The sequence below is a fragment of the Rhipicephalus microplus genome, chromosome 2, assembly GCF_043290135.1.
Source record: "Rhipicephalus microplus isolate Deutch F79 chromosome 2, USDA_Rmic, whole genome shotgun sequence".
NCBI lineage: Eukaryota > Metazoa > Arthropoda > Arachnida > Ixodida > Ixodidae > Rhipicephalus > Rhipicephalus microplus.
In genome coordinates, this window is record NC_134701.1 from 274,523,233 (window position 1) to 274,539,204 (window position 15,972).

The window sequence follows — 15,972 nt, forward strand, 5'->3', positions numbered from 1 at the left end:
CCGCACAACTCGCGGCCCTTTCTTCCCTTCCGCTCCGTAACATCTCTCGCCCACCTTCCCTACGTTCCGATACTGTAGTCCCGATATGGGGAGGCGCGCTCATACTAGCGACGTCAGCTGGCTGCGCGGCGGCGGGCGCTCGCGGCGCTGCTCTCCCAGGCTCGTTAGGCCGGCGGAAAAGCGCGCCGCTAGCCACGCTACGGATAGCCGGTGCTGCCGCCGCCTCCTCGGGCTCGCACTACAGACCCGCGCTGCGCCCAGGACACCACTACGACGCTGAGGCTGCCGTGTGGGAAAGAGTGCACGCCGGATCGGCGGGAAGTTTTTTTCCCCCTCTTTCTGTCTGTTAAAGGCCGCTGAGTGAGTGAGGTGCTGAAGGGAGTGTCGGAGTGCTACGCTGTCGGTGCGCCTTGAGGCTGCCCGAGCGTACAGCAACATCCAGGGCACCGTCGTCTGTGATCGACAGGTGAGAATGAATGGGGGCAATCAGTATGCGGCATCCCTCATCCTTTTTTCCTTCGATCGGGAGCTCACTTACAGCCGGCACGCGCTGTGTAAGCGGCACATGGTGAATTGTACGGCAACGCGCAGAATGGTCAAAACGTCTGCGACTCTCTGCGTGGTTGATTTGATTGAGCGCGGGGATCGTCAAATCGAATTAGGGAGCTAAACTCGATCTCGCCTTTTTTTCCCACCCGTAGCCAAAGCGGGATTGCGCTTCGGTAGATGCCACTTTGGTCGCGTGGTCTAGTTCGCGCAGTCCGAGAGCGTGTGCGCCGGTTGTTCGCAGGGAAAACTTGGAGCAACCGGCTCCCTCCAGTGACCGTTGCAAGCATTGATTCCTGGATACGCTCACGTGACGACGAACTCTCAGCATCGGGCTGGCCGATAGATGTCGACAAAGCAAATCAATGCTGTGCATCCCAATGTTCGGTAATTTAGCCGACATTTAAGAAGTTCGGGGTGGGGGGGAGGAGGTAATAGCGTACCCGTTAGTCCCTGCGAATAGTTTACGTTTTGATGGTTTATTTATGGGACAACAACTTTAAATCAGTGACCGTCTCAAGGATACTTAAATCAGCCGTCTTGTTGACATAGACTTTAAGTGGCAGTGAGAAAATGCTTTCTAATAGTTTTTGATTAATGTTTTTAACCTATCGACAACGTTTAGCGTACGTGAGCAGCGCTTTGGTGGCTTTATGGTTATAGTCCATGGCTGCGGATAACGTTAGTGCACCTGTGGTTCCCTCATCATCCATAGTAATATGAAGTACGTTTTTGCTTTGAGATATTAATTTGAGCGGAATAAAAGTCCGTAGGAAGAATCCGGTTGTTCCTCAGCCAAGTCATTGTGGAGTTTCAGAAACAGCGTTGATCTGACCCTCTATCGTAATCGAATGCGTCGTGATATTTTGTAACGCGCAACCCGCGAAAGAAAGCGTTCACCGCCCCTAGTAGCATGCCGTATTAGTTACTGAGCAGGTTACGCAATCACCCGGAAGGGTGCTGACACTCTAGTCAGTACTCCTTGCGCAACACGTGAACTAACTAGTCACTTCGCTTTTTTTTTTTTTGCCGTAAGCAAGAAGCTATGACTGGACGCCATGTTCGTTGCGCTGACTTAAAAGTTGCTCACATAATAATAATGATTGCATGAAATTTGTGTACCAAAACCGCGATATGATATAGACATGCCATTACGATGGTGGGGGTCGGGTCCGGATTAATTTTACCCACATGGGGTTCCTTAGCGTGCGCCCGAATGTAAGCGTACGAATGTGCGTTGCATTTCGTTCTATCGAAAATGCAGCCGCCCTAACGACGAATCGAACCCGTGTCTTAGAGCCGACTTAAATTTTGCCGTCAGAATCCCCAAGAAAGGGTTTTGGAAGTCGTACTTAGAATGGAGTTGATTATTTCAAGGTACGAGTTGCACATCTCGGAATACTTGTCCCTAGAAATTACACGAGTAAACGCCAAATTGGAAGTACGAAGTAAAGCTCGATAAGGTCAAAGGTCCTCAGGAGCTACAGGAGACTTCGTATAGGCTCCGACGCACGGTTTTGCGCAAACACCAGGAAAGGGATTGGCTTTTTTGCAGAACCAGCGAGAAGTATCGCATGCAAGCGAAAACTTCTTTAGTTAGCTGCTCGAATCCCAACGACTGCAATTGCCAAAGGTCTTCGTGTTCTTCTTCTTTCTTTTTTTTTTCAATTTATAGGGTCGCTGTCTGGCGTTTGTGCGCTTCAATATCTTGGGTGTCCTCGTTTAGTTTTTTGCATCGCTCACTTCCAGATGATAACCAGCATGCATCACAACGCGCGTGAGTGCGTGCGCCGTCGTTATATGACTGCATGGTAACTCTGCCGCCAAGGAAAATTTCGTTAAACCACGCTATACGTTTTAACGAGAAGAACGACTGGAAAGAAACGTCTAGACTTTCAATAATAAAAGTTGCTTCCCCCTCCTTCAGCGAATGGTTCCACTATAGACTATTTTACGGATCGACTTGAGTGCCGCGATTTTGCGCTGTTAACTGTTGTGTTTTGTATACATACGTTTAGCAACTAAACGAACCGTTCTACGGCTGCTGGGCGCATACGCATGAAAACGTTCTGGTTTGTGCATACGAAATCCCGTCGCGATTTACAAAAACAAGAAAGCACCGACAACCCAAGGTGGCGGCACCCATATGTCTAACGCACCAAAGTATCTATAAACGTTGGTCTAACGGAAAATAACCTACGCTTCCGACCATTTTCAAACCGTGAGGTATTTCGGAAATAACCGACCTCTCATCCTTGATTTGATAAGAGCTGATTTTTTTTTGCTGCTGTGCCCGTTTTTTTTACAAAATTTGTTTGGCACGAATTTCGAATTCCACGATGTTATTTTTTTCATTAACGTTTGCGAAGTTAGAGTCAGAAAGCTGTCTAAAGCTATATGGTTTGCGTATAAAGCACCAAGAAAAAAAATAGAAAAATAGTGCCATTCGTTAAATTGCCTACTTTAAGAACTGCTTTCTATGGAGTTACGAAACTGCTGGGATCAGTGTGTATGTTATTCCTTCGCAACGCAGCCCAATTAGTTTCGTATTCCCTAATCTGTTGTGTTATATTACTTTGCGGGTAATATAACAATTATTATATTCATTCACTCTATGTCACGCAAAGATGCATTCTCACCTACTGTAGCGCTTTGGTTTATTATGTCAGTGTACGAAACATTACCTAGAGGTGAAGTCAGTATGAGTGACCGTTAGGGGGCCATTAGAGAGAGCAAAGCCGAATTTAATCAATGGAACATTCCGCCGAGTGAACGCAGGATGTCTCTACGCTTGCCATCTCTTTCTTAACACTTGCTCCTCTCCTTTCTAGTCCATAGACGTCGCTTCCCTCTTGCTTTTAAGACACTCATATGCCGGTTCTTCGAAAATCTTTGTACTAACCAGTTTATGAAGCGCGTGGAAGTAAGGCTTGCTCAGCAACTTGTTGTCGCCGTTGTTTCTTTCGTAATATAGTATGGTAGTGGTAGTAGTTTTCGTTATTGGATCGCACGTAGAATAATATATACCAAGAACAAAAGAAAAAGAAATCTCAGTGCGTTTCTGATCTGCCTTCGCCACCGAGGGTGCTGTAAGACGAAAGTCGTGTTTTTGTTCTCACTTTGACGCAATGATCTTCCCCCGCCTTTCTGCGAAAGCTTTGCATGCTCTTGCACTGCCTCTGGGATCGGTCCGTCTTTGACGAAGCGTGACGTAATAACGTGACTACATGATGACGTCATATGGTGACCTCACCAAGTGATGACGATTTTTCGCCTCATTTATGTTGACGCCTCCGACACCGATGATCAATTTTCTCGTTTGATGAGGCATCTAAGGTTTTAATATTTCACTGTTGACTTTGATAGGTACAAATTGTAAGGTATGACGGAATGAGAAAAACAAACGGGCAGGAATGGTAATCAAAAGCATGCCCAGCTGGCTACACTATGCTTGGAAAAGGGGAAGCGAAATAGAAAGATGACAGAGGGAGCAGGATTGGAAAGAAGGCAAATATCAATGCAAACTCTGACGCGTGTGAGTCGGTCGCACTATATATTAATCAAAGGCATTGACACATGCCCAACCCCCCCCCCCCCCCCACCACCAAAAAAAAAAACCTTTCAATTGCTTTCGGGGCCGACGAGCAGTGGGTGATGCGTCAGGAATTCAAAGGCGCAGCAACTTAATAATGGAAGAAATTCAGTTTCTCTCGATCACTGAAAACTTGTTCGCAAGCAAATTCACGCATCTTATTAACGCTTGTCAGCGTTAAATTATACTGAATGCGTTGAAAAAGTAGGGCTTTTCTGCAGTGCACTTCCCATCTGCAGTGGAGACTTTAGTATTGAAAGGCGGAACTATCAACGCGAGAAGGAATTTATTATAAATACAAGAAAAAAGAGCAGTGGAATAAAGTAATTGATATATTGTGCCGGAAGTAACAGGTTAGTAATGGGAAACAGGGATTCACGTGAGATGCTACGAAAAAAAAAGATAAATATGATGAAAGATCCTGAAGTTGGTAATTAAAAAGGCATAGAAATCTGGAGGGGAGAAAAGGGGATGACATAAAGAAGCATGTAAATTTGAGAAGATGGCAGCGCTGACTTGTTGAGTAGCAGTGAATAGAAAGGTGAAAGAGTGAAAGAAACGTTTCAGTGAAACAGGTGAAAGAGGTGGGAGATGGTGCTCTATGGCAATGACTGCTACATAAAGTAGCGAGGGTGAGGATAGTAGCGTAGATCTTTACGAAGCCAACTAGAAACATAACGTACCCCGAGTTATGCGTATAAAAAAGTGCAGCTACGTTTTCTCGCGGGCAAATGACCTTTCAGTTTGCCTTCCGACCATTCCGCTCAGCCGCCTACTTGTTTTGACAGTAAAGTGCCTTGCAGAGATCTTCACTTTCCTGCTGCCTCTGCGAAGCTGTTTCCTTGGCTGACTCCACCGGAATGGCCGCTGTCCACTAATCCGGCTATATTTAGCCGCCCTAACGGCGAGCACTAGAACGCGGCCAATATGTCTTGCCCACACCGCGCGGTCAAACTACGGGGCGCGGAATCCTGAGCTCTGCACCGGAAAATGAACGCGACCCGAAGGTTCGCGCGCTTTTCTACCGGTTCGTCTGCTTTCTGCAGCTCGCTCTGGTGAATCGCCAATATAGAGCCGACTCGACACAGCCTTCTTAACCGTGCTCGATTCATGGAGTCTACATTTCGACGGAGCCTAAATTCACTCTATGACCTGGATTTAGGTGTCAGTCAAAGAAAGCCGCGCTCCATTACTAGGATAGTTTTCAGAACCATATCGTAATTACAAAGCCCCCAAATTATTTTTGTCACGAAAAAGTGACCGCTCTTGTTTTGGCACACGTATACTTCAACTCATCCCAGGACCGTAAACCTGAGGGAGGGTTGAGTGGATTTCTGACTACCCCCAAATCTTTTTCACGCCTTATCTTTTTGGGTGTTTTTAAGGTATTTATATGCCTTCACATCGACCATCAGTTGCCAAAGTTAGCTTTTCTACACCTAATCACCCCTTGAAAAAAAAATTCATATACATACGTTCCTGAATAGCAGTAAAACTTTCTTTAGGTTGGCAGGTTGTTGCTATTGCTGTCTTCTCCATCGTTTAAGCACTAGTAAACAAAAAAAAAACGGAAGCTTCTGTTTAAATGAAGCGGAATAAAGCAAGAATTGTTGAGCTCACAGGTCGCTGTGAGGGCATAATTAGGTGCAGTGCGGGATCTGTACCTTTTGAGTAATCATCCTATATATCATTCGACATTCGAGCGCGTCAATCTACATTGGATGCGTCGTTTTGTCGCGTTCTATTTCGAACATGTTCGTAAGCGTACTCAATCGCTTTCCAGGCAACCATAGATGTTCGGGAGTGACGTAAGCACCCTTCTCCTATATATAAAAAAACGTGTTTCCGCAGGATAGACCAATTTGGGTGTCCTTGAATGGCCGATGGCGCATGTTTTTACCTGTAGACGCTAATTCCAACGACTGTTTGATCGATTTGCGTTGTTCCACGGCATAGAGTTTCCTAAAATTACTTAGAGGGAACTCTGGCGCTGCGATCGTTCAGCGCCAATCTGAATGATGGGTAGTACACAGAATTACCTAGTCTTCGTACTTGCGGGCAGCAAATTGCACTTGCGGCTTCGTTTATTGCTCGTTTCCGTTTCGCTTTAAAGAAAAAAAAACGACTTCCTCTCAATTTCGTAACCTGATACGAAATGGTAAGCCTAAAAGAATAAGGTGGGGAAGCGCAACCGCTAAACATTTGCTGATTTTTGTTTCGTGAGAAAACGGCTCCAAGCCACACGAACACACACGGCGCCAGAAGCAGGTCAGAAGTACGAAGATTAGGCAAATCTTTGTATACTACCCATCAGTCTCATGCTCGCTGAAGCGCAGTGCGTTGCAGCTCCCATAGACACTAGCGATAGAATTCCCTCTAGTGTATATTTAGGGAACTCGATGTTCTACGGTCGCTTCACTAATGGCGCCTACATGCCATGGCACGTCGCGACGCGCCGTTGATTGTCCGTCTTCGTAGCTTTCTACGCGGCCTTTTCACGCCCTGTGCAATGCTTCAGGAATAGACCCTGATACTTGCCAACACAGTGATTTCTCCACGTATTGATCGCGTTTCTCTATAGCTTCGATTGTGAACATAGTTGTAATATAGTAACTAACTCGCATGAGTCGTTTTAGTCAATTTTTTCAAGCCTTTACCTTTGTCCCTTCGCATAAATAGGCAATCTTTAGAAAGCAATATTTATGGAAACACTGCGGCAGACACTGCAAGAAAGGAAGGACTCGTGAAAAATATTATGCTATGGATCTCCATTTCATTCGAACTTGGGTGTGGTTTGTGTGGTTTAACGCCCCAAGTCGACCCAGCCTATCAGAGACGCAGAGGTGCAGAGCTCGTGGCAGGTCCGACCACCTGGGGTTTGTTTAATGTTTGCTCACATCGCACAAAACTTGTGCCTCTGCAGCGTTTCACCTCCATTGGAATGCGATCGCAATATATACGACCACCGTAAGTAGTGCGCCACTGCGGCCTTACCTGCAGCGAACCATGCTGCTTGCTGATGGACTTCTTGCAAGAATCCGACAATCATATTTGTTAGTGTGTTTTTTACCATTTTTTTCAACATTTGACCTTGCCGGGCTCTTGAATTTCCGGAAACCGCGCCTCAACGCCAGGGAAAGAGGAGGGCCTATGAACGTTCCCTTACGGACGGTTTTTTTTTTCTTCCACTACCCAGTTATGGCCAGCGCGGCGATGAAGGCGCTGGTGGCGGCGGCGTTTTTTCGGAGCACCGCCTGGGGAGAGTCTGACGTCTATTAGTAGCGATTGGCATGTTCCAATAGGAAACGCTGGTCCATCACTGCGGGTTGTGCGCCTGCCCAGGTTTCTCCCCTGCACAACACCGCGATGAGTGCCAGCGCCGCTGCCCGTGTAAGCGTGAGTGCCCGCTGCTGCACATCTACACAAGGTTCGCTTTGGCGGAAAGAAGAAGAACAACTTTATTAATTAAGTGCAGCGAAGTTGATCTGAGGTGGGCCCCAGCGTAGGCATCGGCCACGAGCCATTGGGCTTGGGCGGCTTCCTCGGCTCGCTGGACGGCCCACAGTTGTTCAGGAGCTAAGCAGAGCCTCCTCCCAGCGTGCCTTGCGGTCTGAGATTGCCTATTCGTTGTTTTTGCCTGTTGTGCCATCTTAACTTGAGCTGATGGTATAGTTTTTTTATCAAGAAACTCGAAGACACTGCCTGTGTCTGCGTTGCGAGGCCAGAGACGGAAAAGCCTTGGAGAGGAGGGGGAGGGGGCGCGCATGGGCAATGGGAGTGTAAACGCCGCGGGGAGGGATGCCTACAGGAGAGATGTGGGGAGCGAGCGTAGACTAGCAGATACTGCCTGCGTCGGCGTTGCAATGCAAGAGATGGGGGGAGCGTAGGAGAGGAGAGAGAGGCGGGGGACGCGCGTGCGCAATAAGGGTGGTCACGCCGCACACTGGATTGAGCTCGACCATAAAACGCTACACATCTAAAGTTCGCCGACATTTACGATACTGCTTAATGCGGATTCTGAGCGCAGCTTCGTGTTGGGGCAGCGCCAACTTTGTTTCAAGTTTTGACTATCCACAGTTGTAGGAAAGTAACATAGCGACACATTGCCACAGAAGCTGCCAGTGCTCGAGTGCTACGCACACCACTATATGAATGAAGGCGTCGCGAATCAAGAGAAATGCCGACGATCCAGACAAGTGAAGCCAACTGCATTGCACGTGCCAGCCCTGCATCTGCACGAGCTCCGACCGAGGGCCCAGCGCGCGTGACAGAGGAAGAAAGCGAGGTTCGAGGCTAGTGGTTCGTGATATCCACAGACCCGCGTTCGCTCTCTTTCATCGCTCTAGCGGTTACGCCGAAGCCAGCCAACAACGGCGACGCCGCCCACCACAGGAAATGGTGCTTACGAGCTGCGCTCTGAAGGAGCTGTGGAAGTTAGCGAGGTCGAGCCTGGTTTGCTACCCTACAATGACGTATTGGGAAACCGTTCACTAGCCACATCGTATATGTAGACACTGGATCTCACATCAGCGTCCGACGACTCGTTGAAGGCAACGCTTCTCATTCATTCAACAAACAAGAATAATAAAGATGAAATGGAAATTAAGCATTCCCAAACCATCCCCAATTACGCAACATTCACGCGATACCCACACCACTCTGCAACGCATTTACTCTAGTTCCCTCCATGGAAAGATGCGGCGGCTTTTCTTGTTTTTTTTTTACCAAACTGACTTGGTCATTTGTTTTTAGACCTCTTTTTCGTATTTTTTTCGTGCTTGTCAGTCTTCGTCATCTTTTTCACTTTCTTCTTTCGCTTTCTCCCCTCCTATCTCAATTTCCTCTTCCCTCCTCCTGGAAGAGTAAGCAAGCGTTGTGCCCCTCCAGGTGGCAGTTGCCAGCTTGCTCTCTCCCTCTTTCCTCTGTGTCCTTGCGTATGTGTGTATGCAAATCAAATAAATAAATATGCCCAAACTAATGTGATTGCATAGAACTTGGTTGTCTTGAGAAAGTGTATCAATTTATCATTCCGAATTCGCTAAATGTGCATGGGGTCTCCTTTCGGTGCAGGACGGGCTCCCAGCGGCGTGGACCAATGGTGGAGGCGCCGCTGCAATGCCAGATCCGAGACATCGTCGCTTCCGACACGCTCGCACTCCGGCAGATTGTGCTCCGACCAGACCTGGTGCGCGTCGACTACCGCGGCGACGACCTGCCGACCACTTCGCACTTCGGAGCCTACGTCGACGGCCGACTGGTCGGTGTTGTGTCTGCTTTCAATGAGTCACTCGTATTTCCACAGCCGATGCCCGTGAAGCCGCAAAAGCAAAACTGTGCGCCGCCACCCGCCGACGTTGCCGTTGAAGAACCGGCCGATGGCCTGTCGATTACCGCAGCCTACTTGGACGTCGAGCCTGCCGGAAAGTTAGGCGGCCAGAAACCGGAAAGCGAATCGAACGAGCTGATATGCGACCAAATTTCGAAGTTATCCGTGAATGCGCTGTCCGAACAGCAAGAAAGGACGGTGCGGGTTACGACTGTTTCCGCGACAAAAGAACGGACAGCCATGCGTGACGCGGAGGGTGCGCAAGACATGAACGGAGCATGCCGTCAAGGAGACGTGCCGAGTGCCGGGCCGATTGGTTCGAAAGTCGGAACAGAGACTTCTTTGGAGTCGGGGGAGTACGTGGAACGCCCCGTGTGCCCTCCGCTCCCAAGCGTAGAGGACGCCATCCTGCTGGCGTCACAAGCGAACTCTTGGCGCATCCGGGGTCTTGCCGTCGACCTCCCGCTCAGGGGCCGCGGAGTTGGTTCCCGGCTCATCTCGACTTGCATCCAGCATGCCATCGACAAGCGGGCCTCCTGCGTGTGGTGCGTGGCCCGCTGCTCGGCCGAGCCCGTTTACGAGAAGATGGGCTTCCAGAGGGCGGGCCAGGATTTTCGCCTGGAAGGCATCGGACAAGTGTGCTACATGATTCGGGCATTGCTCTAGCTCTGTTCGGAACGTGATGCTAGAAAACTGGCGGACGTGTGTGTGCAAAACTCGAACTTGCCTCGACAATTCGTTTGACTTAAGGTCACAAGGACGCGCCCATGCAATATTGTAGCGTTAAGGATAGGGCCTGGTACTGTCTGGATGTGTCCGAGTCCTTTGACTGACAGAAGCTATTGCAATGCTTGCAGTCGCCATGCATCGCCATGTGCATCGACGAACGACGAAACGGCTACAATGGCCGGGTGTGCTATAACCGTGCAACTCTCAAGTGCTGTTATCCCCCAAAGTGAGCACAGAAAAAGACCGTACTTGCCGACCGCACCTTTCGCCACGGGAAGGATGGCTTTGTATACGGGAAGGGGGTGCTTCGGGCTGTGTGTGTGTGTGGTGGTTGACTCAAGCCACAGCTCGACCGCAACCGCTGCAAAGGTGCCTTGCAAGACATGTCTACATTGATTACTTGGGTGGCATAACGGTTACACGCTCTACTGTTTTCGTCAATTGCATCATGCGACCGCAAGTAGCACCGATCGCAGTGCCCTTGTGCGCTGCCATCACCACCAGTTCTAGGTGGCGTTGCTGCTTCTCTGACGAGTGTATTGGCCTGTCATTCGTACTCATAGTTGTGGCTGGCTTACGTTTTGTGACGCCATCATCGTTGATGAATTGTTGCATCGTCCTGTACCGCAGACTCATCGCCTTCACGGTCTGTGTATGTTCAGTTACGGTTGTTTCCCACGTAATTATTATATTATCATGACGTCACGAGTCGCTTACTTCCAGTGTGCTTACACGCCTCTAGCTGTCTAACTTACTCGTAGTAGTTGACAATCCGAATGCCACATTTTTGTTTATTTCACAAAGCAACGTTTCTTTCACAGAGCTGTTTTCTTTCCGTTTTACTCAAGGCAGAATGCGTAACATAGAAGTGTGACAGTTTGGGCTAGTTGGTATGACATGACGATACTTATAGCGCGTGAACAGAACGACGACAACGAGACAAGCGTTCGTGTCCCTCTTGTCTGTTTGTCGTCATTCTGTTCTCGCGCTGTAACTGTTGGCAGAATGCGTGTTTGTCAGCTGGACAACTCATTGTCTGCGCAGAGAGATGTCAGCACTGTGTGTGGAAGCTGTCCCTTTGCTAACAATGCATTCAAATCACCACTGCTGATGTTATTTCGACGCGACACTTTCACTTTCCTACTCTTGATAAAAAAAATACTTCCTTAAACGCGACACTTTCACTTTCCTACTCTTGATAAAAAAAAAATACTTCCTTAGTCTTTATTCCCAAGTGCCGTACTATATCGCGTGCGTTGGTAGCATTATCGAGAGAAATTTAACCAATAATCTTTCATCAACTGTTTATTTTTTTTTACTCTGACGTAATATATACAATCAATACGCTTTCAGTCACGTCTAGGCATTGGACACTATAAGGCCTTTCTCGCTTTTGGATACTAAACATTTTTCTAGTTGAAGTAGACAAATCGTGGTTTAAACCGTCCCCCTACAGTCGTTTCGTTACCATCTGCAATGTTCGAATCTTTGGAGAAAATCAGATATATTCGCACATTCACCGGTCGCCAGCTCACGATCTAACGTCACTTTAAAACGTTAGCGCACAGACATTACCGAAATCATTATGATCGTATTCCTCGAAAACGAGGACGCTTGTATAGTGGCGACATTTAGTGAGTTTTTCAGTGATTCTCCTCTCCGATGCATTCGCTCTTCCAGTAGTGCCAGTTTTCAAATCGTATGTGCGGAACGTGCACGAAGGTCTTACCGCGAGATTGCCGTGGAATATAGTGTATACAGATTTCGCTAGATCTTGCCGGACAGAGTCGACGCGGTAATTGGGGAATACCGCGGAAAGATTTTTAATGAAAATTTCTTCTCTGTCATAAACTTTGCACCAACCATTTTTTTCTCAGACTAGAGTCGTCCATCGTCTGAGGCGAATCATTTAGCCTAGATAAAAAAGTTTCTATGGTCGTTCGCCAGTGCGTTTATGCGACACCGCGTTCCAGTAGCTATAGTTGCGACGCTGGCAAGAGCTTCAACACACATCTTTGGGACTGCGGAGGAACCGGCGGCGAGTAAGTGGATTTCTTGACAACTGATGCTTCAGAGAAGATTGTGCTTGAATATCGAGGCGGAAATCCTAATGAAGACAGGTGTTGGTACAGATTCTTCCCAACCTGTCTGTTGGTCTCTGCAGAAGAAAAGAGTTCTTACGATATCTACGAGTTTGCTGACGCTTTTAGCCCATTGGCTCCAGAAGCAATCGCTGTGCCTATCGTATAACGCGTTCGCGTGTAGATTGCAAGCTTCTCCTCGTTGCGTCGATAACTTACGCTAACATACATGTCACAATTCGTATTCCTTTCCGTATGCTCCAGTTTCGGTTGTCTCGCAAGAACTGGTCAAGCTGTACATATTGATCCTGCACATCGGGCTTGGGATTGTTTTTTGGGCGGCCACCTTTCGCAATTCATCCAAGTTTGCGCCGCCTTTTTTTATGCTGTTTATTATTTATTTGTTGGCTGGTGAATTATGTGCTCTTATTCTTTCGTTAAATGGACATGCTCCAGAAGCTTTATACTCAGCAATGACACCAAGTGTACAGACTGTGTTTTTCATTTTGTGGCGTAAGGTTCAACATAGGCGTGTGCAAAGCTCTCTTTCGGGGAAACGGGAGGGAAGGGACAAATCTTCATAGCAACACCAACATCCGTTGGTTGAGACTGAAAGACAACATGCTTCACAGTAGATGAAGAAATGATTGCAGCGTAGCGATGACGTGCTTGTCACAATCGTCTGCCATCGGTCCAAGTCTTTCCAGTGGCAAAGATATGGGGAAAACGATGAGCCACCCCTCCCCCATCGGTCCAAGTCTTTCCAGTGGCAAAGATATGGGGAAAATGATGAGCCTCCCCTCTACCCCCATCAGTCCAAGTCTTTCCAGTGGCAAAGATATGGGGCAAACGATGAGCCTTCCCCCCTCCCCCATCAGTCCAAGTCTTTCCAGTGGCAAAGATATGGGGAAAACGATGAGCCTCCCCTCTACCCCCATCGGTCCAAGTCTTCCCAGTGGCAAAGATATGGGAAAAACGATGAGCCTCCCCTCTACCCCCATCGGCCAAGTCTTCCCAGTGGCAAAGATATGGGGAAAACGATGAGCCTCCCCTCTACCCCCATCGGTCCAAGTATTTCCAGTGGCAAAGATATGGGGCAAATGATGAGCCTCCCCCCCCCCCCCTCATCAGTTCAAGTCTTTCCAGTGGCAAAGATATGGGGAAAGTGAAGAGCCTCCCCCCCCCCCCATCGGTTCAAGTCTTTCCAGTGGCAAAGATATGGGGAAAGCGATGAGCCTCCCACCCCCATCTCTTTTCACGTTATGAGAGGGAAGAGATACAGTCGCCCCCTCTCACCACGTGTGCTCACCTTTGTGGTTTAATCTGATATCAAAACGCATTTTTTTTTTCGATCAATTAGCCATCAAAGTATTACGATGCGTTCTCGAGGAAGTGAAAGGGGCTGCATGCGAGTTTCGTGTGCACGCCATGATAGATCAAAATGCGCGTTATCCTGTGGCTGGAGATTTGGAAAATATTGCAGCAGCTAACCGAGCTGCGCAGCTCGCACGCGCGTATTTTTTCTGAAGTGCGCTTCGCCTCGTAAACGGCAGGTAGCGCCACCGTTTTTCGAGCGCCGGGAAGTTGTCATTTTTTTTTCGTTAGACAACGTTAGAAACCAACCGCTGGTCAAGATGAGCTGTCACGAGTGACCGTTTGATCGCGCGTGCACAACTGTTTGGTAGTCTCACAAAGTAAGAAAAACTGTCGTCTAATCCAGCGCCTTACAGAAAGACTAGTAAATTCTAGTTACTTAACACGGAATACTGAGTCACTTCTCGGTGTTCAAGTATACTGCACAGAGCTGTGCTATAAAATTCGCTTGTTTCAAGTGTGAAAGCAAGGCATTGCGCGCCAGCTTGGTTAGTTTTTTTTTTTTTTTTTTGCTTCATCTCAGCAATTGGAGAACACCTGGCTTGTAGCGAAGGTATTTGTGACTTTAGAACGCACTTCTGACGTGCGCACGCTTATTTTTCTATCTTGAATGTCACTTGTTCCTCCTCCGAACGGCGTTCTATTTCCGTTTCCCTCTTTTCTCTCTTTTCGGATGAGTCCGAAAGTTAAAATCAATCAACATAAAGTGGTACTTATCTTACTCGAGATGTCTCCGACTTTCAACTGCAGTGTTTCACTTGAAAAAAAACAGCTGTGTGATATCGTTTTCACCTGTAGAGTTCCGGAGCATTTGGCACGTTTACACCTGCAGGAGCATCAACATCCCACTCCCGTGGCGCTTTCTTGAGCCATAGCGCATTAGGGATGATATCTCGTCGGGTCAATATTGTTTTCAACGCATTTGTGGTGGTAACGACTTTATTAACTTCGGCAAATTCGTGGTCTGAGCCCAGACTGCCCCCTGAAGGACCGGAGACTTTGCAAAGTCTCCGGTCCTTCAGTCTGCGGTCCTTCAGACATGTCTCCACTACGCCTCACGAACTTGCTGGATGTCCCACAGTTGGTCCTGGAGGTTGGATCTGCGTAGCGCGGCCATCCACCGCGCCGCAGCTTCATCTGGGGTGACTGGATTTTCTTCTGCTTACATTGCACATTCCCATAGAATGTTCCTAAGTGATACCTGAGGCCCGCCACACAATTTGCGAGTATCGTCTAGATAGACGTATGGATATGTCCTCTTAACATGAATGGGGTTGGGGAAGGTCTGGGTTTGTGATTGCCTCCAATCTACCGCTTCGGATCTGTCGAGTTTGGGGCGTAGCGGTCGATAAATATCTCTAGATTTTTTTTTATAAAAGTTCGCGATGTCCAAGTATCGGTTATTCTATCCCTCTCTGTCCAGCCTCCGTGGGATGTCTATACCCTAAAGAGGTCATTTCTACGCTGGCACGGAACGTGTTACCTCGCGTTATGCGATGGACATTGTCATTGAAGTTGGGCACAGAGGTGAAGAGGGGGGGGGGGGGCGTGAGCCGGGAACCACATAATATTTCGTTCTTCCGTCTTTTCGGAGGTTATATATAGTTTACGTTGGTGTCGAGGATAGCCACGGCCTTGGGCGAAATTCTGCCTTGTGCATAATTTCTGACCACTGTATGCAAGTCATTTACGATATGACGGCTGTTGGGGCAAACTATGGCTATAAGGTTATCGCCAATTCTTCCGCTATTTCAGGGTTTCTACTGCGTACACTGCATGAGCTGACCAGTTGTTTGTCAGTATTGAGGACTGCCGCTGCGAAGGCACGTAGATCTACGTATTCTGTCGCGTCTAAGAACAGCGATTCCTTGTTCCTGTACTAAAAGGCCTGTAGTAAAGACCTGGATCTACTCTCTCTGCGACCCTGACTTAGCTGGGGGTGCATGCTCTTGAGTATGTTAGCCACACGGAGCTTTTCTCTGACCGGGCTGGGCAGGGATTAGGAAGAAATTATTACTAAGCGAAATGGCAGTGCCCTTGCACCATCGTACCAGCAGAATGTGGCTGTTGGAAAATGTGGCTTTCTGCTCTAGTGTGTGCTGGTTTTCACAAAGTGTTTCCGCCGGCACAACGGCTCGAATCTGTCGCCGATATTCAGTGGTATCCCGTGAACTGTGATACCCGAAACACAGATTTGGGTGCACGTTAAAGAACCCCAGGTGGTCAAAATTTCCGGAGCCCTCCACTACGGCGTCTCTCATAATCATATAGTGGTTTTGGGACGTTAAACCCCACAAATCAATCAATCAATCAAATCGTGATAC

General features: G+C 48.1%; 1 protein-coding gene across 2 annotated transcripts in view; it reads left to right on the top strand.

Annotated features, from left to right (window-relative positions):
• Nucleotides 1-15,972, top strand: part of v (Tryptophan 2,3-dioxygenase vermilion) — a 145,320-nt gene that overhangs the window by 23,365 nt on the left and 105,983 nt on the right. Inside the window, exon 2 of one of the 2 annotated variants that reach the window (XM_075882002.1) lies at nt 9,209-10,266. The exons of the other annotated variant lie outside the window; for it this stretch is intronic. Within the exon in view, the coding sequence (XP_075738117.1) occupies nt 9,209-10,130 (922 nt within the window). The 3' untranslated portion in view covers nt 10,131-10,266. Of the gene's footprint in view, nt 1-9,208; nt 10,267-15,972 lie in introns of those variants that run through there. 2 annotated transcript variants of the gene reach the window in all.